Raw genomic sequence first — 26,769 nt, forward strand, 5'->3', positions numbered from 1 at the left:
CAGGTTTTTAAAAGTTTAAAACTTTCACTATTAACTATAATTAGTTCACCACTAATTAGAATTAGATAACTTCTTGCGGTTTTGAGCTGATCCCCACTGCCTCGGAAGCCTTTCCAGGCATGTATTTGGATTTTCTAATGACCTGGGGTGCCTGGGTAGCTCAGTTGGCTAAGCATCTATTTTCAGCTCAGGTCATGATCCCAAGGTCCTGGGATCAGGCCCCAGGTCTGGCTCCCTGCTTGGTGGGGATCCTGCTTCTCCCTCTCCTACCCACTTGTGCTCTCTGTCACACACACATACTCTCTCTCTCTCTCTCTCAAATAAGTAAATAAGTAAATAAAATCTTTTTTAAAAAAATGTTTTCTTATGTCCTGAGGTGAGACAGAAGATCTAATAGCCCTTTCACATGACTTATTTTGTTCTTTTATATTTAGTAGATGTTTCTGAGAGTGTAGAGGGGCCTTACCTCTGGAGATAGGAAATCCAGGGCTAAAGTGTAATGGTAAAGGCTATCAAGGGTTTACATTCTGTATCCCCTGGAACTCTGCCAGCAACTCCTGGCCTGTAGCTAGAGATGGTGTAAGGGAATCTGTAGCACAGAGCAATGGGATCTGAGCAGAGACTGGCTAATCTTGGAGGTGTTTTGATCCTAGGAAAATTTAGGAACCTCTGTTCATTTATTGAGAGAAAGTTTTAATAAACAGTAGACATTCCTAAGGGGAATGGATTAAGTGAGGTCTTTTATGGAAATGTAGATGGTCCATTTTACTTATGTGGTTCCTTCAGCTCCTGTGGTTTGTTCTTCTCCATTTACATTCACTGTGATTGTAGAAACAGTGGGAAAATGTCAGGCTGGTATGTAATGCAAGAAGGAATTCCATTTCTCTATTACAGCAGAGCTAGACTAGATAATTTAGCCAAAGTGTAAAGCCCATGGCATCTTACTTGGCTTAAATCTATGGTTTGGGGCCATAGTAACTAGAAATTAGCACATTTTTCAAGCAAAGTAGCTATGACCAATTGCTTAACTTCTAGCAGGTGATGAGGTGGAAACCTACATTGGGCAAAGTCATGCATCAAGGTAGAAAGCCCAAACTGCCAAAATGCGTAGTCATGCACACAGCTTCAGAAAATGAGGCAACTGCCCCTCAGGCCGTGTGCATGTACATTTCATACACATTAACTCCTTCTTGTTTCCCTCCAGTTAATGAATTGTGAACCTTCATTTGTTCAGTGCCGAGACTGGATGAAAATGTAGTCCGGTAGGTGAATAAATTATCTAGTATGACACATGTGTTTTTCACCTAGAAATCAAGAGAAATGCTGAACTCATATCATTCCTTAGGTTGAACTATGAGGGTTACTATAGTGTAGTCAGTGACACATCTTTTCTGTTCCACTCCCTTCAACTAATAAATTTGTGAACACAAATAAATCAAGTTCTCTTTAGTAATAAAGTAGACCAATTTACATAGTTGGATCTTTGGGCAAGTCAAGCAGCTAGATGCAGTGGCCAGTAGCACATCCTTCCTGATGGTTGCCAAAATGCCTTCTCCAGTAAGGTTGAAATGAACCTACCGTTGTGTCTCTGGTCCTGAAATGAGTGGCCACAGGAACAGCAGTATAAGAAAGGGGATAATTGGTATGAAAGGTAAAGCCTAGCATGTAGGGGATGAGTTAGAGGAACAACCCTAACAGGTCAGTCGCTAAAGTTTTGACTAGATAGTTTCAAAGTGAAAAGGTTAAAAGATATTCTTATTTGAGGTTTCATTTTGCTTAATGTTAATCAGCAGAGTCTCTGAGGCTTGTAATGCACTGCTGTTAACAGGCATCAAGGGAAATTGTTTTTTTGTTGTTGTTGAATTGGATGGGCTAAAGATTCATTGACTCCATGAGGAAGGAAGCTTATTACTGCATGAAATGGAGTATGTGAGGCAATTCTGAATGTGAAAAGAAAGGCTCGTTTAAAATTAAATAACTTGGGGTGCCTGGAAGAGTGTGAGATTGCTTGATTTTGGGGTCGTGAGTTCGAACCCCACCTTAGGTGTAGAGATTACTTAAAATAAATAAACTTTTAAGTAACTCAACCTCAGATGAACCATTTTATCTGCTGCCACATACCACTCTCCTACCTTTACCCCTTCTCAGAAGCCAGTCTCTTATCTGTATGTTTAAAGATTTCCCAGGTAGAAGCAATTATAAATACGATTTTCTTGTCTTTAATCCCAGATATCTGAGAATAAACTCTATAGTATATTATATCTGGACTGCTTTTTTTAGGTCTTGGAAAGGGGAAGCTGCTTGTATTAAAAAAAAAAAAAGTTCCATTTCGGTCAAGTTAGATGGTATATATAGGAAAACACAGAGGAAAGCTTTGCAGAGGCAATCCAGTAACATGAAAAAACTAATACTAGAGCGCCTGGTATCTTGTGCAAGGTCATACAGTCTAGAAGTGGAAGAATCCAGATTTTAACTTGGGTCCACTGCCCTGAAAGCCTTGCTTTTTGTATTATGCATACCATGTTGTTCAGGGAAGCTGAGCTATTTTAACTGGGCCTTTAAGGGAAAAGTAAGACTTAGCTTTATAGGAGTAAAGAAAATAGCATTCCATGTGAAGAAAATCATGTAAGTAAAAGCATGATGTCCGGGTGTACATGTTTAGCAAGTATTTGAAAATACAGGACTATAGTTCTTAGGAGGTTGGGCCTTGAGATACGGATTTATTTTTATAAGGCTTCAGATATGTACCCATAATCAGACTCTTTAAATCTGGTAGCCTTATAGGAGTAATTTTAGAGTGAAACTTTTAAGAATATTCCCAGTGTGTACCATCTTGAGTGTACCAGTTATGTTTCTTACTTCTTTGGAATAAGAGCTACAGAAACTTTTCCTATAAACAGCCTTTGCCTGTTTTTCTCCTTTCTGCCTGAAGGATTTACAAAGCAGCTCTTAGAGATAGGCTGCTTCCTTTAAATAGCTCAGTAAGGAGACAATCACCGTGTTCTGGGCTTCTGGGTGAAATTATTATTTATTTATTGTTTCATAAAAGACCCTTAAATGCTTTTGTCTGTGGGAGATAGCCGGGACTGTGAGAATTTGCATCTTTGGAGGATTTGCTTTAGATTCCCTCTGGATATGAGAAAGAGTTTCCATTTCCTATTAATCTACATTTCTTCATTGTTACAGTAACATTCTTCTGTATTTCTTGGGTAAGTTGGGCATTAACTATGTGTCTCAGCCATCATCCACCCAGCACTAGGGAAAAGAAAGCTGCTTTGCAGAGTCATGAGTCAGAGAGAATAAGTTAAAAATGGACCAAGAAATCCCTAGCCAGTTTGTGGCTCAGCCTTGCTGTTCCATCTGTCCACTTCGTTTTGCTTCAGTTTGTGTAAGTGACCCCTGTCTTTGGCAATCAGAAGTTGGCAGTTGCGTTAGAGGGTGGCCCAGATTCTTGCCCTTAAAGGTGCTTTGGGTACAGAACTCTCTCTCTGGCTGGTTTTAGCAGTTTACCTTTACTATGACATTGCCTGTTTCTTTTGTCTTTCCCTTTGGGACTTCCTAATTCACTGGTATTAGAAGACCCAATAACAGAGTATAACACACTCCCCCAGTCCTTCCTTACCCCTCCCCATCCCAAACAAACAAAAGCGTAGGCTTACTTTTAGAAAATATTAGATTAATAAGAAATGGCAGAAAGTTTTTCTGTAGTCTCCCGGTAAGACTTAAGAGGAAGAGAAAGCTTTACTGTTTTCAGGGACAACTTCAGTTCCTTCTTTGAAGGATAGCTGTTCATGTCTGAGCCGCCTCTTCTCTTGGGATGGGAATAAAACATTTTTATTGTTATTTTCATACTTTTGAAAGTATGAAAACATACTTTTCTAGCTGGTGCTCGTGATCCCCTTCCTTATGGTGAAACTGAACAAAAACCTTCTTAGACTTTGATTTATTCATTCAGTTTGAAAACTTGAAACCTCTCAGTATGACAGGTGTTTTGCTAAAGTCTTAGGAATATATTGGTGAGCAAAATAAATTTGGTCCCTGCTCTCACGGAGCATTTAGTTCAGTTTGAATAAAGCTGGAGAGGGGGATAAAAAAGCTGGGAGTTTGATTAGAAATTATATTCCCTTTCCCCACAAAGTTGGACTTCCAGACTCCTTTCCCTTTCCTTGGGCCTTACTTCTTTAAATCTTCTTCCTGCTTTTTCTTTTGTCACTTCTACTTTTGGTACCCTAAGAAATCATCGCTTAACTCAAGGTCACAAAGATTTACGTGTTCTTCTAAGATTTTTACATTTGAGATCTGTGATCCATTCTGTTAATTTTTGTGTATGGTGTGGGGTAGGGGATCAACTTTAGTCTTTTGCGTGTAGATACCTGGTTTTGCCAGCACTATTTCTTGACTAGACTATCCTTTTCCCATTTATCTTGCCACCTATGTCAAAGGGACATCTTTTTTGATTATCTTTATTGTATTTTAATTTTTTCATAATGGCTATGATTTCTCATTCTTTGCCCATTCAAACCTTCCTCTTCTTCCTACTCCTCTTCCTCCTTTTAAGTCCCCTTTCCTAAAATACTTTCAGCATAAAAGCTTTTGGCTGGTATAAACTGGGTTTTGTTTATATACCTGGAAGGCTGTGGTTAGATGAAAATCAACCTTAAGATGCAAATGAAAGGAAAAACATCTCTTTCTTAGCCAGTATGTTGCTGCCCATCCTACTATTTTTCAGACATTGTCTCTCTTCAGTGTGTGTGTGTCTTCACTATGGCACAGGCCTCTCAGAAACCCCTACAAGATCCTCATTTATTGAAGTCTCTGTTTTTCACTTAGTAAAGACTAAAGGGCCCAGCACACTCTGCCTAGGAAACTGGTCACCCATGTAGCTACATTTGTGGTGTTTGTGATTAGAACTTTGAGGCATAGAAACCTCAGGATCCTCTTCTAGAAGGGAAGGAAATAATAACCCACAATATAAAGGGTTTAAAGAGAGGAAGTCCCACAATATAAAGGGTTTAAAGAGAGGAAGTCCACCTGCAGAAAAAGAAGCAGACTTTATCCACTCTACTACTTTACTAAAGATGGACTCTGGTTTGGAGTCTGCTTTGCCCAAATGGCCAGGGTCCTGTGGAGAGTAGATTACCTATATGTTAATCTTCTCAATTGTCAGAACAAAAATATCCTAGAGTAGGTGGCTTAAAAAACAGATGTTCGTTTCGTCAAAATTCTGGAGGCCAGAAGTCCCAGATCAGGGTTCAGCAGGGATAATTTCTGGTAAGGACTTTCTTCTGCTTCGTTGACAGCTGCCTACTGCCTTATGTCCTCACATGGTGGAGGGAAGAATGGAAATGAGAGAAATTGCCATTTCTTCCTTGCTGGAACACTAAAGTTTTAGACTTAAGCATTAGATAGTTGCTACCTGCTAGATTTTGATCTGCAAAATGAAAGAGAGCTAGTGTTAGAATCTTTGAGGAACACCCCCCCCCACCCGCCGCCGCCAAAAAAAAAAATGTTCAGAAGAGATGGTAGTAAATCCTTTTGGAGATGGTATCAGTGGGAAGGGAAGCCTAAAGAAAAGAGGGAGGCTCCTCATTTATAAATCTAGTATGTCATCTTTTTCCACTAGCATAAATGCTATTCTAGGACCTGGCCAGATGGGGCAGTGTGGAATCACAACCCAGGTGAGCCCTATAGCAGGCTGCAGACTTCCTGGGGAAGGAGCAGCTAAGTATTTCAGTCACTGCAAAGGCATGTGTTACTCAGTGTGGGTGGACTTAGCCTGGTTTCAGTGTTTTGTCATCTCTTTGCTATCTCAGAACAAATTTCCATTTCAACGATATGAGGTCCCAAGAACTTTAATAGGAAGCTTCCAAGCCCTCTCAGAAATTCCTTGCTGAAGAGCCTGGAAGGAGAACAGCCAGTATCAGACAGTTTTTCTTACCTCTTAGGCTTAGAGCCCTGCATGTGCCACCTCTAGTAGATCAGATTAGTGCTCGTATTTTTAATTGTCCCAAAGAAACAGCAAGAAAAATAAAGCAGAGGCATATACTCTGTGCTCTTTGTGGGTACTGGGTTAGATACTGCTAACTGGGTTTAGACAGTTCCATTGGGCTTTAATTACCTGCTGAGACCTGAGGCTCTGGAATGGGAGTGTCACAGGGGAGGTTGGAGGATGATTTTATCCTTATTCCAAATTCCCAGAGTGGCATATCTGTCATACCCTCAGGATGAATATGCTCAAACAATATCAGCATATATGCCCTGCCAACATAGACCATCTGTAGATCCAAGTGACACTTGACAGGTACAACTTTGAGAAGGGAAGGAAATAAATATACTTTCTGAGGAGAATACTTTCCAGGCTTTTCCTTTCTCTCCCTCATTCCATTTCTTCTCCCTTCCTTCCTCTTTCCGTTCCCTCTCCTGTCTTCTTTCTTCCTTCTTTCCATTTCTCCTTTCTCTTCTCCTTCTTTTTTTGCTTCCCTGCTTTCTTTGCTAGTGCAAGAATTCCTTGGGTAGAAGGGGAACAGAATTAGAGCATACCCCTCACTTTCATTCCCAGGGATTATTTCATTGTCCAGACCTCACCAGCTTCACTGGGTTGCCACCTGGGCCCCCATGGCTGCTACTCACCCACCCAGACAGACATGAAGATACTTTGGAGTTCTCTGTTCTCCAAACTTAGGCAAGCAAAAACAAACAACCCTAGTTTGGTTGAATCATAATTTTTTTAAAACATTTTTTCAAAAAAATTTTACTAAGAAGTTTAAGGAAAACCCAAAAGAAAAAACCATTATAAAACCATGAAATGAATTTATTACAGAGTTCAGATTTTTCTTCCTAAAATAACTGAGATCTAGTCATAGATAGATTTGATTACTCTATTTCATTTTCTTGATCTGTCACTCTTAGATGCTAGACCCTATGACTCATACTCTCTACTGAGTTAACTTGAACTTGGTACTGCTGCTGGGTTTGGGGGGATTCTCAGTTCTTCTCTAAACCTCCTCCCCTGTCTTCTTACTGAGTTTAGGCTCCAGGTTTTCCTTTCTGCTCCTGGACTGTTATCATCCCTGCCAATACCCGCAAACCTCACCTTCTGAATGAGAAAAATATTTGACCCCTACTTGGTCCAAATTCTTTCCCACCTTGGATTTAGACCAAATTACAACCTTAACTTGCAGATAACATCTCTACCCTTCTTGGTAGTCTTTGAAAAAAATAAGTTACCAGAATTCTCCTCTGTTCCTGACCCATTACTGTCCCGTTTGATGTATTCATTCATTGAATATTTATTGAGTACCAACTGTGTGCCAGGCACTGTGCTAGATATTTGACATTGCTTTATTATATAAATGTTGCACGAATCCTCTAAGATTTAGTCATTCTTTCGACAAACATTTATTTTATGTCTACAATGTACTATTCCTGGGTACTGTACTAAGTGCTAAGGTAGGTGTTATTCCCACTTTTTCCCTCTGAGACATGTAGCTTCCTAAAAATCCAAAATAACAAATGGTCAAACCATGATTTTTTTTGAAGTCTGACTTATACTTTTATACCCATATTAAATGGTTCAAGAGTTTCATACTATCGATGTTATATTAAAAGAGAACATTGATTTTTGTTGCACTACCACATTCATATGGGTGCATGTACACACATATGTTTTTAAAAACTTTTAACTTTGGAATAATTTTAGAATTATAGAAAAAGTGCAACAATAGTACACAGAGTTCTTATATGCCCCTCGACCAGGTTTCCCCCATCTTACATTACCAAGGTACAGTTATTCATCACCAAGAAACTGGCAGTGACACAGTCCTATTAACTAAGCTCCATATTTTATTTGGATTTTGCTAGTTTATTAATTTTCTCTTTCTGTTCCAGAGTCCAATTCAGGGTATCACATGCATTTAGGTGTCATGTCTCCCTAGTATCTTATGATCTGTGACAGTTTCTCAAGGACAGTTTTTCATGACCTTGGCGGTGTTAAGGAGTACTGGCCAGGTATTTTATAGAATGCCCCCAACTGGCTTTGTCGCATGTTTTTCTCATGATGAGACAGGTTGTGGGTTTGGGGAAGTATATAACAGAGGTAAAGATTATAAGATCATACCAGGGGTAACATGACAGCTACATGAATCACTGGCCATGTTTACGTTCATCATCTTGGCATTTGCCAAGATTCTTTACTGTAAAGTTACTATTTTCCCTTTGACTACTCTGTTCTTTGGAAATAAGTCACTAAGTCTGTCCTACCTTCCGTGGGAGTGGGAACCAAGTTTCACCTCCTAAAGGGGAGAGTACCTACACATATTATTTGGAATTACTCTGTTAGAAAGATTTTTCTCTTCTCCCCATTTATTTAATCTATTTTTTATCAATGTGGACTTACGATAAACTCCGATCTGAAACCTGTGCTTTTTCTACTGCACTAGACAAGAAATGACAAGGACCTACATATACACCAAAAGCATTGGTTTCAGGGAACTTTATTTCAGATTTCAGAGATTTTTTAAGGACTAGATTTGATAAGACTTGGTGACCTTGATTGTTGAGGGTGATGGAGAGGAAGTGTTTGAAAATGACACTCAGATTTTGGTTTGAATGGCTGGAAATAAAATTTTCCCTTGAAATTATTAACTAACAAGTGTGAAGATTGGTTCTAGGCTTTGACAAAACTCAGATTCTTCAAAGATTGTATTTAACCTATGTATTGGTCCAGCTTGACTGAGTGCCCTGTTCTCCCAAGTCAGAGCAGAGCAAACAACTTTTCTTTCTGACTGAAACAGCAGGGCCCCCTAGTGGACAGCCCCTGGGTCCTGTTTCTTGCCTGAAGGATGCTTGGGTTTTTTGTTTGGTTGAGATTTTTCCCCTCCCCTAGTTCATTTGCAACGCAGACATTTGATTCTACTCTTGGTCTAAAAAATTTTAAACACTTCTTACTTCAGAGTTCTCAGATTCATCCCCATGTTCAATAAAAAGATAGCTTCTGACAGTCACTCCTATGCACTCATACTCTAAACTAGAGAGTACTTGATACTTGTTTTTTACTCATTTATCTGCTTCTTCCATCTGATGCCATATTAATGTTAATTCTTTTTTTCAGAGCCATCATCAATCACTTTAACCCCAAAATTGAATCCTATGCTGCTGTGAATCACATATCCCAACTGTCAGAGGAGCAGGTAAGCCAGTACCCTTCCCAGAGTGACCCTCATAAGTTGTGGCTGGGATCAAGCAGTTGTCCTCTCTTTGATAGCAGAAGTATTCTGTGACTGAGCTGGTAGCAGGAACTAGGCTTCTAAGAGCAATTACTAAGCGATTTGTTGATAGTACTTTAAATAGAGGGATGGCTTCTACTTTTGTGCCGTTGGAAGGGTTCGTTTAATTATATAGAAGATATGTAGGTGAAAACTTAGTGAATTATTATTTTAGAGTGGGTGATAGGCATTTCTTTTTTTAATTTTAGGCAGAGAGTCATTTTGATATTTAAAAATAAATGAGAACTTAGAAATGGATAAAACTGCCAATTAGAAAAACTCTGAGTTCAGCTTAATTTGATGCTGTTTGGTGTGTTAAAATATAAGCCCTCATTGGGGCAGATTTTCCTTAGTAATTGAGTTCTGTCTGCCTTGAGCAATTATTTCTGAGGTTTTTCTGTGGTGTGGACTGAACTGGAGATGCAGATAGCATTAGTGTTTGTTTTCCTTGAGTCTGGCCTGATTTCCCCTTCTCCCAAAGTGCCTGCACTCAGCTCTGCATTATATAAAAGTACAGATTGGGGCATTAGCATGGCATGGGATTGAACTTGATGTTTCAGAATGAGACTCTTGAGTCCTGTTTTTAAAAGCACAAAATGAGACATTCTATTCACACAATCTCCTTCCCCCCTCCCCCCCACCAACTCCCAAGATGGAGGGCCAGGGTAGTCATGAGTTGAAAGCCCAGGTATAAGTTCCAAACAAACAAACAAAAAAACATACTCTCCTCTCCCCTCCCCCCTTTTTCTGCCAATGTATCAGTATAACCCTTCTCTGAGTCCTTTGCTGGTACAGCCAGCCAGCTCTGGTGTGAACCTGTGTTCCAGTGTTTCTAAAAGCTCTTCAGCTCACTCAGTGAGGCAGCAGGCAGCCTTTTGCCTAACAGACAGGCTTCTCAGCATTCCCACCAGTGGCTCTTTCCTCAGCCAGATGGATAGGACTCTATTAGACTATCAGTTGTTCCCTTTGACATATTTGTTCTCTTTTGTGAGGCCAGCTGTGAGATTTCCATCCTCTTATTTAAACTGCTTTTATAAATGGCTTTCATTTTCTTTTTTTCATGAGTACTGTTCTTTGATGCCACTGCTCTCTGTGAGGTGCTTTGGGATGCTACCTTCTTCCTGTTGGACCAGTTCAGATCAGTTTACTGTGCCATTTTTATGCAAAAGAATTCAACATCTTGAGTTTTGTATGGGGAAAGAAAAGGTGACTTTTCTATCACAGTGAGCTCTGGTTAGTCTAAAAGCTTAAAAAAAAAAAAAAAGGACACATTTTCCCTGTGAGCCACGTGCAGTATTCACCCCACAGCAGCTTGGGAAGGTCAGGCTGAAATCTCTTTACAGCAGTAGCAGCCACAGACCAATAATAAAAATCCATTCTGGCGCATGAGGCAATCTGGAAAAGGATGATTAGCAAGCACGTGTCCTCACCCTCCTCCAACTTCTCTCAAAGTTAAATGAAGTGATGAAAGTGTCTCAGAAAGAGTCCACAAGCCAGAGATGAGGCGATTTCTATGGAGAGAGAGAGTATACAGCCCTATTCAAGAGTGGGAAAAGGATAGCAGCTCTCAAAGGAATAAATAATTATATGCCTGCTGTTTACAAGGTATGATGCTGGGTAGTGGGGACAGTGGTGAATAATCTAAGTGTAGCCCTTGTGCCATGGAGTTTTTGTACACTTGCTATCTCTCTTAGCAATCCTTTTCACTTAGGGAGTGGGGAAAGGGTGATACTATTCTGGGACCCTTTTCAAAACTGCCCTCAAAATAGTTGTTGCTTCTCTTCCCTGACAGACTTTGAAGGGCGCTGAATGACAGCATTACAGTGCACTTGGTTTTATTCTCAGCACTATCGGATTAGAAGTATTTGACTGCCTTGATAATCTCCAACATGTGTTGCAGCACTTCTCTCCCTTCACTTGTGAATATCAGTGCTAATATCACTTAATGTTAAGTGTATTCACAGCTTCCTAAAGAGCTGGCTTTGGGATCCAGCAGGGCCCTGCACTTGTTAGCCTCAAACTAAGTCCAAAGAAAAAATGAGGAACTCAATCCCCAAGTAGATTCTAACTTACCCCTAAAATAAAACCTAAAGACCATGGATAGGTGTTAACTAGAATTTATAGCACTTTGTAAAATAGCAGATAAGAGAGGGCTCTTGCTAGATCTGCCTGCCCAGCCTGCCATTTTGTTCTGGTAAGAGATTTGTGAATATTATAGTTCTGACAACACCCAGACACATCCCAGCCTCTGTCTGTGGCATTTCAAGGTGATGTTTGTAAATTCATTATTACTTAATAAATAAAGCCCATTCTCTCACCCTGGAGCTGTTTTTCAGATTTCCAGAGATACATGACATTTTTCGGTTACTTCTCATTGTCTTCATGGAGGACAAAGCCCTTGAAACAGTCAGTACCCTCAGTGTAACTGAATGGTTGTGCATTATCTAGTATAATAAACTACATGCATTTTTTATATTTTATACACAGCTGTAACATTTGTCCAAGGTTGATTGTGAAGCTTGTTCATTTTGACTCCTTTTGTGTGTGTGTGGTAAAATATACATAAAATTTACCATTTTAACCGTTTTCCAATGTATAGTTCAGTGGCATTAAGTATATTCACATCATTGTGCAAACATCACTGCTATACATCTCCGAAACTTTTTTTTTTTTTTTCCTTAAGATTTTATTTATTTATTTGACAGACAAAGATCACAAGCAGGCAGAGAGGCAGGCAGAGAGAGAGGAGGAAGCAGGCTCCCCGCTGAGCAGAGAGCCCGACGTGGGACTCGATCCCAGGACCCCGAGATCATGACCCGAGCCGAAGGCAGCGGCTTAACCCACTGAGCCACCCAGGCGCCCCACATCTCCGAAACTTTTTCATTATTCCATACTGAAAGCTTATGCCCATTAAACAATAACTACCCATTCCCTTCCCCCTCTTGAAGGTAACCACTGTTGTACTTTCTGTCTCTCTATATATGTCCTTTTTTTTTTTTCTTCTTCTTAAATAGAGCCCATATTGAGGAACCAGGCTGGCTCAGTGGGAGGAACATGTGACTCTTGATCTTGGGATTGTAGGTTTGAGTCCCACACTGACAAATAAGTGAATAAAATCTTTAAAAAAAAAAAAAGAAAAGAAAAGAAAACACATTTCACTATAGTGAATAATTAATTTTAGATGTTATGCAAAATGAAAGAAAATATTTTTAAAAAGGGGAGCTTGGGTGGTTCAGTCAGTGAAACATCTGACTTTAGCTCAGGTCATGATCTCAGGGCCCTGGGATCCAGCCCTGCATGGTGCTCCATGCTCAGCAAGGAGTCTGCTTGTCCCTCTCTCCTTCCCTACCTCCTGTGTGTGCACATGTGCATTCTCTCTCTCGTATAAATAAATGACATACTGATTTATGTCAGCTCTAATTTCCTAATAGGTAAGAGAGGACTTCATGGTAGAACTTTATAAAAGATTCTCTAGAGCCCTGAATATCTAGAGTACATAGTCACAATTTAGGATTCAAGTCAAAACCTTCTCTGAGCACCTGATTCCTTAAGATTTTAGTCACATTGATGACCAATTTTGTGATTTTGAAATATCCCGTTGGAAAAACAAATAAATGATTAGCCCACCTTTTTTTTTAAGATTTTATTTATTGGGGTGCCTGGGTGGCTCAGGGGGTTAAAGCTTCTGTCTTCAGCTCAGGTCATGATCCCGGGGTCCTGGGATCAAGCCCTGCTAAGCAGAGAGCCCGCTTCCCTTCCTCTCTCTCTGCCTGCCTCTCTGCCTACTTGTGATCTCTGTCAAAAAAATAAATCTTTTTAAAAAATGCTATTAAAGAGGGCGCCTGGATGGCTCAGTGGGTTAAGCCGCTGCCTTCGGCTCAGGTCATGATCTCAGGGTCCTGGGATCGAGTCCCGCATCGGGCTCTCTGCTCAGCGGGGAACCTGCTTCCTCCTCTCTCTCTGTCTGCCTCTCTGCCTACTTGTAATCTCTCTGTCAAATAAATAAATAAAATCTTTAAAAAAAAATAAAAATGCTATTAAAGAAAAGATTTTATTTATTTATTAGAGAGAGAGAAGGTGCACAAGGTGCAGAGGAAGAGGGAGAAGCAGACTCCCTGCTGAGGAGGGCCTCTGTTCCCTAGACCCTGAGATCATGACTTCAGCTGAAGGCAATCACTTAAGGGACTGAGCCACTGAGGCACTCTGCACTCTTGCTTTCTTTAGCCTTCCCTCAGCTATCAGTATTTTAGCATTTAGTGCCTGCTGTGTGCTAGCCATTTGAGGTATACAGAAATATGATAAACGGTCTTTGTTCTCAGAAGATGGAATAAATTCAAGAGATGGCTTACAGCTTATTGATAGCTGACCAGTACTAGCAGTAGGATCTGTGAGCTCCTGTTAGAGGAAGATCTCTGTAGGTTGTGATGGTCAAGAAATGCCATATGGAGGAAAGAATTGGGTGGACCTTCAAAGAGCAGGGATAGGGATTGGATAAATGAAGAGGCATAGATTATAAAATGTACTCAAAGCCAGGACCTGAAAAAAAAAAAAAAAAAACAGAAGAGAGAAGAGTTCCAGAGTTTCTATAAATCTTGTCCTTGGGTCACAGGGTACCCAGAGGCTGAATGACTTAGAAATACAATTCAGGGGGGCGCCTGGGTGGCTCAGTGGATTAAAGCCGCTGCCTTCGGCTCAGGTCATGATCTCAGTGTCCTGGGATCGAGCCCCGCATCGGGCCCTCTGCTCAGCAGGGAGCCTGCTTCCCCCTCTTCTCTGCCTGCCTCTCTGCCTACTTGTGATCTCTCTCTCTGTCAAATAAAATAAATAAAATCTTTAAAAAAAAAAAAAAAAAAAAAGAAAGGCGTGCCAAAAATCAATGCTCAAAATAATTTCATTTGGGGCGCCTGGGTGGCTCAGTGGATTAAGCCGCTGCCTTCGGCTCAGGTCATGATCTCAGTGTCCTGGGATCGAGCCCCGCATCGGGCTCTTTGCTCAGCGGGGAGCCTGCTTCTCTCTCTCTCTCTGCCTGACTCTCCGCCTACTTGTGATTTCTCTCTCTGTCAAATAAATAATAAATAAAATCTTTAAAAAAAAAAAAAAAAAAAAAAAAAAAAAAAAAAAAAAAAGAAATACAATTCAGGGGACTCCTGGGTAGCTCAGTCAGTTAAGCATCTGTCTGCCTTTGGCTCAGGTCATAATCTCAGGATTGAGGGATCAAGCCCTGCTTTTGGCTCCCTGCTTGGAGGAGAGCCTGCCCCTCCCTCTCCCTCTGCCTGCCCCTCCCCCTGCTCCCTCTCTCAATCAATCTCTGTCAAATAAATAAATAAAATCTTTGGGAGGGGGCTGCCTTCAGCTCAGGTCATGATCTCAGGGTCCTGGGATCGAGGCCCGCATCGGGCTCTCTGCTCAGCAGGGAGCCTGATTCCCTCTCTCTCTCTCTGCCTGCCTCTCCATCTACTTGTGATTTCTCTCTGTCAAATAGATAAATAAAATCTTTAAAAAAAAAAAAAAATCTCTGGGAGGAAAAAAAAAGAACAACAGTCCAGTCATTTAAATTGTCATCACAGCTTCCATCTCTACTGTACTGATGCTAATCTCTGTTCTAATTGTACTGCCTTTGATTCAATTAGTAACTGTTAACCAAAGGCCTAATATGAACTAGTCTCAGTGCTAGGCATGTGATGAGACCTACTGGGCAAACCAAGCTTTTTAAAAAAATGTTGGTAAAAAAACACATAACAAAATTTACCACCGTAACCATTCATTTTTAAGTGTACAGTACAGTAGTGTTGACGTGTGCTTGTTGTTGCACAATTGATCTCCAGAACTATTTCATCTTGCAAAACTAAAGCCCTATTGTTGAACAACTTACCTTTCCCCCTTCGTCCTAACCCTGGCAACCACCATTCTACATTGTTTTCTAGAAGTGGGCAAACCTCTTTTGAAACTGATGCACCTTTCAGGCAAGTGGCTCAGGAGCTGGCTAAAAATTTCTCTACGTACAGACTTGGGAATTTTCCAGGAGTATCACAAGCTGGTCTACTGACATCCCCATATGTCACAGAACCATAGGACAGGACATAGTAACCCTACCCCCATTATCTCTTTAAGTCTCGACTCTCACTAGGGCTTTATATTTTGGAATCAGAGGAGGCATGTATAATGTTTTGTATTACAAGAGGTACCTTCAAAAGTATTGTGACAAAGCAAAGAATCTAACTTACTTATAGAATTAGGTTAAGGTAAATTAGGGAAACAGTGCTTCATATCTGAATGAATAAAAGTTACATTGGAAGCTACTATGTCTGTCTGCTAGTAATCTTTCTAAACCTTTTGATTTTTTCCAGATCCTAAGATAAGAGGCACTACAAATAAATGCTAGGCATTTAGAAATCCTAATGAAACCTAGCTTTATTTTCCCACAGAGGAGTGAGACAGTAATAAGAGAAAAGTCTGTGGGGCAAACATTGTTAGGGGCCCTGGGTGGCACCCATTACTTGAGAACATCTAAGAGGAAGCACAGAAAGATCTCAGGGGAGATAATCCTAAGAGCTTCAGGGTTTATGAGGAAATGGAGCCTGATGTTTCAGCTTTAGAGTTGGGGGCCCTTGATGTGCTAGTGTATGTTGAAGAACTGCTGACAGAGGTGGCGGTTGGGAAGGGGGCTGATTTGTACTGTTGGGTGTGACTCCTCCCACTGTGTCTACCAGCTTGAAGCCCTGTGGCTCTCACAATGTTTGAAAATTTAATTGTCAGCTCTCCCAGGCCAAGTGTGTATGAGCTAGTGCCATCACATCACTGGTTGTTGAGGATGACTGGGAGAACGGGGCTGTAAAGCTATGAGGCAGGCCTTTCTGAGCAGGGGTGAGTGTACCCTACTTCCTACCTGGGAACCACTGATAGAAGTTCCTCCCCAGGGCGATGGAGACCTCTGAGTAGCCCACTCTGAGAGCCGCTGTGATGTTTTCTCGTCTTAGAGCAGGGCCTTAACCACCATGCATAGCAGCCTTGACAGAGACACACGCTGGAGATCTGAGATTTAGGACTCCTGTGATAGCCATGACTCAGTTTTTTGTACGTGGCATTGTGTTTTTCTACAACAGCCTGTAGTTTTGCACTGCCTCTCTGTAACCCTGAGTGATGGTTGCTGTGCAAATTCCTACTGAGTGCAAGCATGGGACACAGCATTGGCTTCCTCGTTGCTGTCACTTAGACTCCAGCTTTCAGGTGACCTATTTGGCAGAAAAAGTTTGGTGTGAGTTGTTCGTTAACTGGACTCACTAAGGCAGGAAAGACAGAGGCAGAGGCAGATAGATTTTCTTACAAGCTGTTTAACCTCAGAAATCAACTTGATGTGATATAGGGCATCTTGAGAAGGTCCACATAAGAGCGTGAGCTGATGATGTGCTGCTAGGATGGCCACAGTTTTACTTGGACCAGGAGGTGGGCTGCACTGCCAGAAAAAGGAGAGATGATATCTTGGATTTTAAGAGGACATAAATAGATAAAAGGAAAGGAACAGCTAGTAGTTACTGAGCTTGGCAGTTTTACATAGGTTATTTACTTAAGTGTTGTATCAGCTGTTTGGGGTAGGTGCCGTTATCATTTTATAGATGAGGTTGCTAAAGAGGCTAAGTCTTGCCTGGGGTCCCACAGCTGCTTGTGCAAAGCCGTAACATGATCATAGGTCTGTCTGACACTGATGTCTGAGCTTCTTCTCTTCATCAGGCTGAGGCATGTGTGACAACCTGAGCTTGCCAGGTATCCTGAAGGAGGCGGAAGGCCAGGGAGAGGAAGGTGAAAGGAGAAGCAGGGATGGTGCAGATAGCAGGGCTCACTCCTGGGGCATGGGGAAAAGACCTGGTTTGGGAAGGGACCATTCAGTTGAGGAAGGTAAGTACTAAACAGGGGCTTGAGGAGTTGCCTGCCAAGTAGGCAGAAATGCCTAAGTAAAGGGTCCTGGCACATTATGATAACTTTATAAATGAGGAAAGAGTCTCTTTGTTCCATCAAGCATGTCTGCAAAGTCACTATGAGAAATAAAGCTTTTCCAAACACCAAAGGAACATGGTGAGTTAAGAGAGAGAGAGAGATAGATTTATTTTTTTCTAATAGGTAATATAGTTACATGGGCCAAACTCCAAAAGGTGGCATGCTGAATTTTAATTGTTTTTAAAGTAGGAGTTTCATTTTGCTAAAACAACAGCAACAAAACAAAGACTCTCAAAATCAATATCCCACAGCCAAGCTAGATGAATACAGAGGTCACTGGTGAAGAGCTCAGCTTAATATTCCTCTCTGCTGCTGACAGCATTTTCTCTAACTAAATATGAATTTTGAAATGTGCACTACATGAACTTCTGGTCTTCCTCAGTCAGGCTTCATTGCCAGTGAAGCTTCATTGGCAGTGCACAGAAGAACAGTGTTGCAGCTTGTAAGAGTTGGAGTTGTCAGCTGTTCCAGAGGTTACAGGAGACAGCAGCCCTTGCTTTCTTTGTTTAATCTGAGAAGGATCCTTTACTCTAATTATTAGATAAGCATGTACAAGTAGGACTTCCCTCTTTGGTTTGTTTTTTTAGCTACCTTCCTCCTTCCAAATAGAGTTTGGGGAACTTTTATTTTATTTCTACTGCAACCTCTTCTTCAGGAAGTAGCTCAAAACTCTATAATGTGTGCTGGAAAAAGTATGGTTTACCACTCTGCTGACATTAGAGGCCAAAAATGTTGCCATGCAAACATTTGTCTGTTACAGGCTGTGCTAACTGAAAATGTTTTTGCTAGGTGCCATGACAGCACTCTGACCTTTCACGGTGATACTGTGCAAAGGAAGTTGCAATCTTAAAAATGACCCACTCAGCTAGCGGGAAATTGTGGATAGCCCCCAACTGGGATTTCTGTTAAAGAATTCTGTGTTTCAGGGAGGGATAGATAAGTGAGGCCTGACAGGGAGGCAGAGACCCCCATGTCACATTGCTGGTGAGTTAGAAGAGGCAATGCTTTCCTCTCTCCCTCCCTGAGATGTGATGTTTCTAAAGAAAGAAACCTCAGGTGGGGAAGACAGAGACACCTGCCTCTTGTTTTGAGCTGGAAGGAGTGTCCTGCCTACAGTAAGCCACAGAGAAGGAGAAGGCCTGATGCGATATTTGTGTCATGATTCTCCCACCTACATTACCTTGGCTGCCTCTTAGTGTGATTGCATGCCTTGCTTGTAGAGGGTAAGGGCCTGGGCACATTGAATCTGTAATTAGTGCAAAGAAAAGCTTCATGAGGGCTGCTTAGGGCGTCAGCCAAATAAAGTCAGAGAGGTGGGGCAACTGCCCAGGGAAATTAAAGTCACTGTCACCACTCCTTTAACCAGCTGATGGCCTCTCACTAATCACCCACTGTGAGGTTCATTATCTGATCCACCTTGCTGAAGGGCAGAGCCAGTGTCAGATCAATAAATCTCAGGGCAGTGGAAAGCCCTTTAGTAACAGGCTTGAAAGACATGGATGGACTAGGGGAATTGGCCAGCTTACACTGGTTCTGAAATTGAGTTTAGTCCTGAAGTATAGGAGATGAAAATAGAAAGAGAAAATAAAAGGGGGAAACGTCTACATATTCTATGCAGGAAGCAGTTACCTTTTAAAAGGTATTATCTTTTTTTTTTTTTTTTTGCCCAAGATTTTTGTGTCCACCTTTGGGATCCGAGGTTCCAAACAATTATATTGGATGACTGTGCCCTGGAGAGAGATTCAGGTTATCTTGGATTGAAGGTCACTGTAAACACACAGTAGAGGGAGGGGTCCCCACTCAGTAGAGTCAGATTTTGTTACCAGGTTGTTATTTGTTCTAGTTCCTGGGCTATTGGCTTGTTTTCCTTGTTTCAGCCACTTTGGGCTGAAGTGTTTTGAAAAAGAACCAGTTCTTACCTCTTAAGGAAGCTCTCAGAACCTCTCTTCGTCTAAGAATTCTCTACTTCTGGGCGCCTGGGTGGCTCAGTGGGTTAAGCTGCTGCCTTCGGCTCAGGTCATGATCTCAGGGTCCTGGGATCGAGTCCCGCATTGGGCTCTCTGCTCTGCAGGGAGCCTGCTTCCTCCTCTCTCTCTGCCTGCCTCTCTGCCTACTTGTGATCTCTCTCTGTCAAATAAATAAATAAATAAAAATCTTTAAAAAAAAAAATAAATAAAATAAAATAAAATAAAAAAAAGAATTCTCTACTTCTGAGTGTCTTTGGTTAGTGCAATAAGACAAGGAATACATGTCCTAGCCTAAAGTTTCCGAGATTCATTTTTTTCCATGCAAAAGTACAGAAGTATCTGCTGTGTGCCGAGCCAGGGGCTATAAAAATGCAAAATTCGTGCCTCCCCTTGAAGACTTCACAGTATGAGAACCAGCATCGCTGTTTTCTTGCTTAGACTTTTGCCTGTGTGTTCTCCTGTAGACTTCAGGGGATATATGTGACATGCTTACAGCCCCGCCTGACCCTTTGTAAACCTAAGATAAAATCTTCCTGTTCTCCATAACCTAGAGAAATATTACCTCAGAAATCCATAAATGGTGGGCCAATGACTTTCTTTTGAAGTGGGTTTCCATAAGGAGAGTCCTGGCCATCTCATATCTTTATCTTTGCCTCGTTTTCATTAAAAAGGCAAAATTACAGGTGCCTGGGTGGCTCGGTGGGTTACGCCTCTGCCTTCAACAGGTCATGATCTCAGGGACCAGGGATCAAGCCTTGAATCTTGGGTTCTCTGCTCAGCAGGGAGCCTGCCTCCCCCTCTCTCGTTGCTTGCCTCTCTGCCTAGTTTGATCTCTCTGTCAAATAAATAAATACAATCTTAAAAAAAAAAAAAAAAAAGGCAAAATCAGGACCATCATTAGGTTGGTAAAAGCAGGACCTTATAAGCCTCCAAGCTTGGCAAATGATTTGAGTTTGTCAGAAGGTTCAGGTAAGTACCACCACTTAGGAAAACATCAGGTGGCTAGTGCCCAGCTGAAAATTATTCTAAACACTGTTGATTGCTACACACAGTGCATTTAAGTTGTTAGGGAGGATTTCCAGGAGTGGAGGAGTAGAAGGGAGGAACACAGTGAGGGGAATCCTTGGCATTGTCAAAATACTGAGAACTCGTAACTCAGAGTTACTTTTCTAATATATCAATCTGAATCATTCTTGGCCCCAACCAAAAATAGAATAGTAAGACCAAAAAAGACATAAGCTGGGGCTCCTGGATGGCTCAGTCATTAAGTGTCTGCCTTCAGCTCAGGTCATGATCCCAGGTGATGGGATCGAGCTGCACATCTGGCTCCATGCTCAGCAGGAAGCCTGCTTCTCCCTATCCTACTCCCCCTGCTTGTGTTCCCTCTCTCACTGCCCCTCTCTCTCTCTCTCTGTCAAATAGATAAATAACATCTTTAAAAAAAAAAAATACATAAACTTATTCCATGGACATACATCTTTTTTTTAACTAGCCATTATTTACTGAATTTTTAAAAACTTTATTGTATAATTGACATATAATAAGACATAATAAGACATATTTATGCAAATATGTATGTCCACCACCTCCACAACATCGAACATTTCCATCTCCTAAAAAAGTTCTCCTTTAGGGGCGCCTGGGTGACTCAGTGGGTTAAAGCCTCTGCCTTCAGCTCCGGTCGTGATCTCAGGGTCCTGGGATCTAGCCCCACATCGAGCCCCACATCGGGCTCTCTGCTCAGCAGGGACCCTGCTTCCCTCTCTCTCTGCCTGCCTCTCTGCCTGCTTGTGATCTCTCTCTGTCAAATTAAAAAAAAATTAAAAAGTTCTCCTTAAAAGTCAGTCATCCCTGAGTCTGTGCCCTAAGGCAAGCATCCGTGTGTTTTTTGTCACTATAGATTAGATTTGTCTTCTATAAAATTTTGCATAAATATATATGTGCTCTTTTGTGTCTGAGATTCATCTATGTTGGGACAGTCTTTTTTTTTTTTTAAGATTTTATTTATTTATTTGACAGAGAGAGATCACAAGTAGATGGAGAGGCAGGCAGAGAGAGAGAGAGAGAGAGAAGCAGGCTCCCTGCTGAGCAGAGAGCCCGCTGCGGGACTCGATCCCAGGACCCTGAGATCATGACCTGAGTCAGAATAGATACATCTATAGAGACAGAATAGATTAATGGCTACCCAGGACTAGGGTTGGGAAGCAGAATGGGGAATGATTGCTAATGGGTATGAAGATTTTTGAGGGGTTCATGAAAGTGTTCTAAATTTAGATCGTAGTGATAGTTCCACAAATATGTGAATATATTGTACACTTTAAATGAATGAATTTTATGGTATATAAATTATGTCTCAGTAAAGATCTTTAACAAAAAGAAAAACTATACCAAACTGTTTTAAAAAGTTGTACCATTTCAGGGGCGCCTGGGTAGCTCAGTGGGTTAAAGCCTCTGCCTTTGGCTCAGGTCATGATCCCAGGGTCCTGGGATTGAGCCCCACATCGGGCTCTCTGCTTAGCGGGGAGCCTGCTTCTCCCTCTCTCTTTGCCTGCCTGTCAAATAAATAAATAAATAAAAATCTCTTAAAAAAAAAAAAAAAGGCTGTACCAATTCTCATTCCAACTGACAATGAATATGAGTTTTAGCTACTCCATATTCTTCTCGCACTTGGAATTGTGTTTTTTAATTTTACCCATTATATGGGTATGCAGTGCTGTCATTACACTGTATACTTACTATATCACCTTTTGTCTTGTTGTGTCTGAGAGAGCAAGATAGGTCACCAGCAGCTCTGCTGGAGCCATCTGAAGAAATTTGGCCAGGGTGCTGCTACTTGCTGTGTCTGCTCATACTGACACAGTTTGATCTGGAAATACAGCCTATGGCCTCAATATGTGCTGCCAGTATTTCCAGGATATAGGCTTCGTTAAGTTGGGTTAAGTGAACTTCCTTGAATGGGTCATCCATTCAAGGCAGCACATAAGCTAAAATTGAAATGATATAGCGAAGATTAGCATGGCTCCTGTGCAAGTTTGAAACGCAAATTTGTGAAGTATTCCGTATTTTTACTAGAAAAAAAAGTGTTTTGAATATTCTAAGGTCCTTTGCATTTCCATATAAAGAGTGAAATTAGCTTGTCCATTTCTATAAAAAAAAAATCTGCTTAGATTTTGATTAAAACTGCATTAACTCTAGGTGAACTTTGGGGAGAATAGACACTTTAATAATATTGTTTTAAAATCCATGAACTTAAAATATGTCCATTTATTTAGATCTTTTACATTTTCTCATCAGTGTTTTGTAGTTTTTGAGCATCCTATTTTGTTCCGTCTTTTTCCTTATTTCATTATTTATGTTATATAAATGGTATTTTTGACTTTCAATTTTTTTTCTTAGTGTTTAGACATAGAATAGTTTTATATTGACCTTTTTTCCTGAAGCTTTGATAAACTCATATTTAATTCTTTTTTTATGGTCCTTAGAGTTTCCTGTGCTCATAAGCATGTTGTATACTGATCTGTGTATCTTTCAGATCTGTATGTCTTTGATTTCTTTTTCTTTCCTTATTGCACCTGTTAGGACCTCCAGTAAAATACTGAAATGGTAAGAGTAGACCTCTCTTTCAGATTTCCAAAAGAAAGCATTTGTTCTTTCATCATTAAGTAATGTGTTAGCTGTCAGTTTTCAGAGATTCCCTGTGTTAGGTTGAGGAAATTTCCTTCCATTCTGAGTTCGCTGAGAAATTTTTATCATGAATACATGTTGAATTTTATCAGTGCCTTTTTTTTTTTTTTTTTGCATATACGGAGATGATTATATAGATTTTCTCTCTCCTTTTTAAGTATTTTTTTGAGCCCCAGTGTGGGGCTTAAACTTATAACCCCAAGATCAGGAGTTACATGCTCTACTCCCTGAGCCAGCCAGGTGCCCCTGGATTTAATCCTTATTCTGATATAGAGTTATGGTGATTAATTATAATACTAACTTAACCTTATATTCCTGGGATAAACTCCTCTTGATCATAATGCAGTATTTATTTTATACATTACAGAATTTGAATTGCTAATATTTTGTTGATTATTCTTATCAGTGTTTATAAGGGATGTCAGTTCCATAGTTTCCTTGCAATGTCTTTGGTTTTGATATTAGAATAATATTGCTCTATGAATAAGTTGTGCACTATTCCTTCCTCCATTTTTAAAAATGAGTTTGTGTAGGAAAAAAAGTTTGTGTAGGATTGGATTATATCTTGCTTAATGATTAATAGAATTAACCAGTGAGGGCATCTGGGCCTAGAGTTTTCTTTGCAGGAAGAATTTTTTACCCACATTTTATTATGAGAAATTTTATGGGTGCCTGAATGACTCAGTTGTTTGGGTACCCATTTCAGCTGGGATCATAATCTCAGGGTTGTGGGATTGAGCCCCACATGGGAATCAACACTGAGCATGGGGACTGCTTGGGATTCTCTCCCTCTGTCCCTCATCCCACTCACACATACTCTCTCTCTCTCTCTCAAAAAAAAAATAGAAAGAAAGAAAATTGAAAATACACAGTAAAGATGAAAAAATTACACAGTGAATATCAATATAATCACCACCTAGATTCTGTCGTTTACACTTTACTGTATTTTATCACATACCTGATCCGTAAGTGGCCCTCCATCAATTCATCTTATTTTTTTATGTGTTTCAAAGTAAATTGCATATATCAATATACTTCTGTGGGAAGCATTTTTTTTTAAGATTTTATTTATTTATTTGTCAAAGAGAGAGTGAGTGCACAGGCTGGGGGAGCTGTAGGCAGAGGGTTTCCCTGGGAGAAATATTTTAATTATTAATTCAGTTTCTCTAATAAATTTAGAGATAGTCAGGTTCTCTACGTGTTCTTGAGCCAGTTTTAGTCATTTATGTCTTCAAGGAAGTTATTTATTAATATGTGTTGTTAAATTTATTAGCATAAGTTGTTCATATATATAGCCTATATCCTTTTTCCCTTTAATTGCCCATAGGATTGGGGCACCTGGGTGGCTCAGTCAGTTAAGTGTGGACTCTTGATTTGGCTCAGTTCATGATCTCAGGGTCATGGGACTGAGTGCACAAGCACAGAGCGAGAGGGGGAAGCAGACTCCCTGCTGAGCAGGGAGCCCGACCTGGGGCTGGATCTCAGGACCCTGGGATCATGACCTAAGCCAAAGGTAGATGCTTAACCAACTGAGCCACCCATGTTTGAAGTCTCCTTTGTCAGATATTACAATAGCAATTCTACTTTAATTAATGTCTTCAGAAGGATATCTTTCTCCATCTTTTCACTTTCAACCTGTGTCTTTATATTTTAGGTGAATTTCCTTTAGACAACCCAAAGTTGGATCTTAATTTTATGTCCAATCTGACAGTCTCTGTCTTTTGATTGAAGTGTTACATTTAATTTATTTATCAGTATGGCTGAGTTAAAATCTGCCGTTTTACTGGTTTTTTTTTTTCCTTTTTCTCCACCTGTTCTTTTTTTTCTTTTCTGCCTTCTTTTGGATTAACTGTGTGTCTTTTAGTATATTTTATGTCCACTGTTAACTTTATAGCTGTACCTCTTCATTTGGTTTTTAGTGGTTGCTCTTTAATTTATCACAATGTACCTTCAAAATAATGTTATATATGACTTCATGTAACATGTAATAACCTTGCAATCATTTGTTTCTCTTTGCTCCCTGTGTACTAGTGTTGTCATTTATAAATTTTCTTCCAGGTCTTATAAATACATTGCTATTAGTATTATTATTTCTTAAACAGGAGAAAAACCAAATTTAATAGTGTACATAGGCACATGGAGGAATGCACACAACATAGGAATTCCCACAGTGCTATTATTTTTTGCTTTAAAGAGTCAATTACCTTTAAAATTTATATTAAAGTATTTTGTGTTTATCCATGTATTTGCCATTTCCAATGTTCTTCATTCCTATTTACAGACCCAGATAAAGTAATTTTCCTTCTGCCAGAAGGACTTCTTTTAACATCTCTGTAGTGCAGGACTTTTGGCAACATAGTCTCTCAGACTGTTTGAAAAGATCTGTATTTCACCCTCATTTCTGAAGGATATGCTGCTGGATATAGAATTCTAGCTTAAGGGGCACCTGGGTGGCTCAGTGGGTTAAAGCCTCTGCCTTCAGCTCAGGTCATGATCCCAGGGTCCTGGGATCGAGCCCCGCATCAGGCTGTCTGCTCCGCGGAGAGCCTGCTTCCTCCTCTCTCTCTGCCTGCCTCTCTGCCTACTTGTGATCTCTGTCTGTCAAATAAATAAATAAAATCTTAAAAAAAAAAAAAAGAATTCTAGCTTAACAGTACATTTTTGGGGGCACAGATAGTATTTTGTTGTTTTCTGGTTTATATAGTTTCTGACAAGAAATGTGAATTCTTCTCTTTTTTCCCTCTCCATATAATATATTTTTCCCCTCTGGCTGCTTTTGATATTCTGTAGTACTAATTCTCAGTGATTTTATTATGTTGTCCTTTACATCTTCCATTTTGTTTATTATATTCATGGACATTTTTAAATACTTGAACACATTTACAATATCTTTATTTTATTTTATTTTTATTTATTTATTTATTATTATTATTTTTTAAGATTTTATTTATTTACTTGACAGATCATAAGTAGGCAGAGAGGAGGAAGCAGGCTCCCCACTGAGCAGAGAGCCCGATGCAGGGCTGGATCCCAGGACACTGGGATCATGACCTGAGCCGAAGGCAGAGGCTTTAACCCACTGAGCCACCCAGGTGCCCCATCTTTTTTTTTTTTTAAGATTTTATTTATTTGACAGAGAGACACAGTGAGAGAGGGAACACAAACAGGGGGAGTGGGAGAGGGAGAAGCAGGTTTCCCACTGAGCAGGGAGCCCGATGAGGGGCTCCATCCCAGGATCCTGGGATCACGACCTGGGTAACCTGAGCTGAAGGCAGACGCTCAAGGACTTAGCCACCCAGGTGCCCTATAATAGCTCTTTTTATTTTAGAGGTGTGGAGGGAAGAGGAAGAGAGTTTTCTTTTTAAAGATTTAATGTGTTTTAGAGTGTGCACACACTTACACAAGGGAGCAGGGGGAGGGGCAGAGGGGAAGGAGAGGAAACTAGCAGAGACTCTGGCTGTCCACTGAGCCTGATATGGGACTTAATCTCAGGACCTGATCATGAACTGAGCTGAGATCAGTAGTCGGATGCCTCACCCACTGAGCCATCCAGGCACTCCAGAAAGAGAGAGTCTTAAGCAGGCTCCATACTCAGCATGGAGTAACCCAACACAGTAACCCAACACAGGGCTTAGTCTCATGACTGTGAGGTCGTGACCTGAGCCAAAATCAAGAGTCAGACTCTTAACTCACTGAGCCACCAGGCTCCCCTATAATAGTTATTTAAATGTCCTTTCTTTTATTCCAGTATCTCATATCTGGGTCTGTTTCATTTGAGTAATGCTCCCTTCTAACCAAAAGAACCATTTTACATGTCTGGTAATTTTTTATTGGATATTAGGCATTGTCAGTATTATGTAGTT

At 40.5% G+C, this 26,769-nt stretch overlaps 1 protein-coding gene and 1 non-coding gene across 3 annotated transcripts in view; both read left to right on the forward strand.

Moving 5' to 3' along the window:
• Positions 1-26,769, forward strand: part of ARMH3 (armadillo like helical domain containing 3) — a 186,325-nt gene that overhangs the window by 144,025 nt on the left and 15,531 nt on the right. For both annotated transcript variants that reach the window (XM_059169113.1, XM_059169112.1), the window contains exon 24: positions 9,110-9,188. In XM_059169113.1, coding sequence (XP_059025096.1) covers positions 9,110-9,188 — 79 coding nt within the window. The remainder of the gene's footprint in view (positions 1-9,109; positions 9,189-26,769) is intronic.
• On the forward strand, positions 22,181-22,289 carry LOC131830955 (U6 spliceosomal RNA). The gene has a single exon (XR_009353484.1). It is a non-coding gene; the product is annotated as a U6 spliceosomal RNA (small nuclear RNA).

This window comes from Mustela lutreola, chromosome 4 (assembly GCF_030435805.1).
Source record: "Mustela lutreola isolate mMusLut2 chromosome 4, mMusLut2.pri, whole genome shotgun sequence".
NCBI lineage: Eukaryota > Metazoa > Chordata > Mammalia > Carnivora > Mustelidae > Mustela > Mustela lutreola.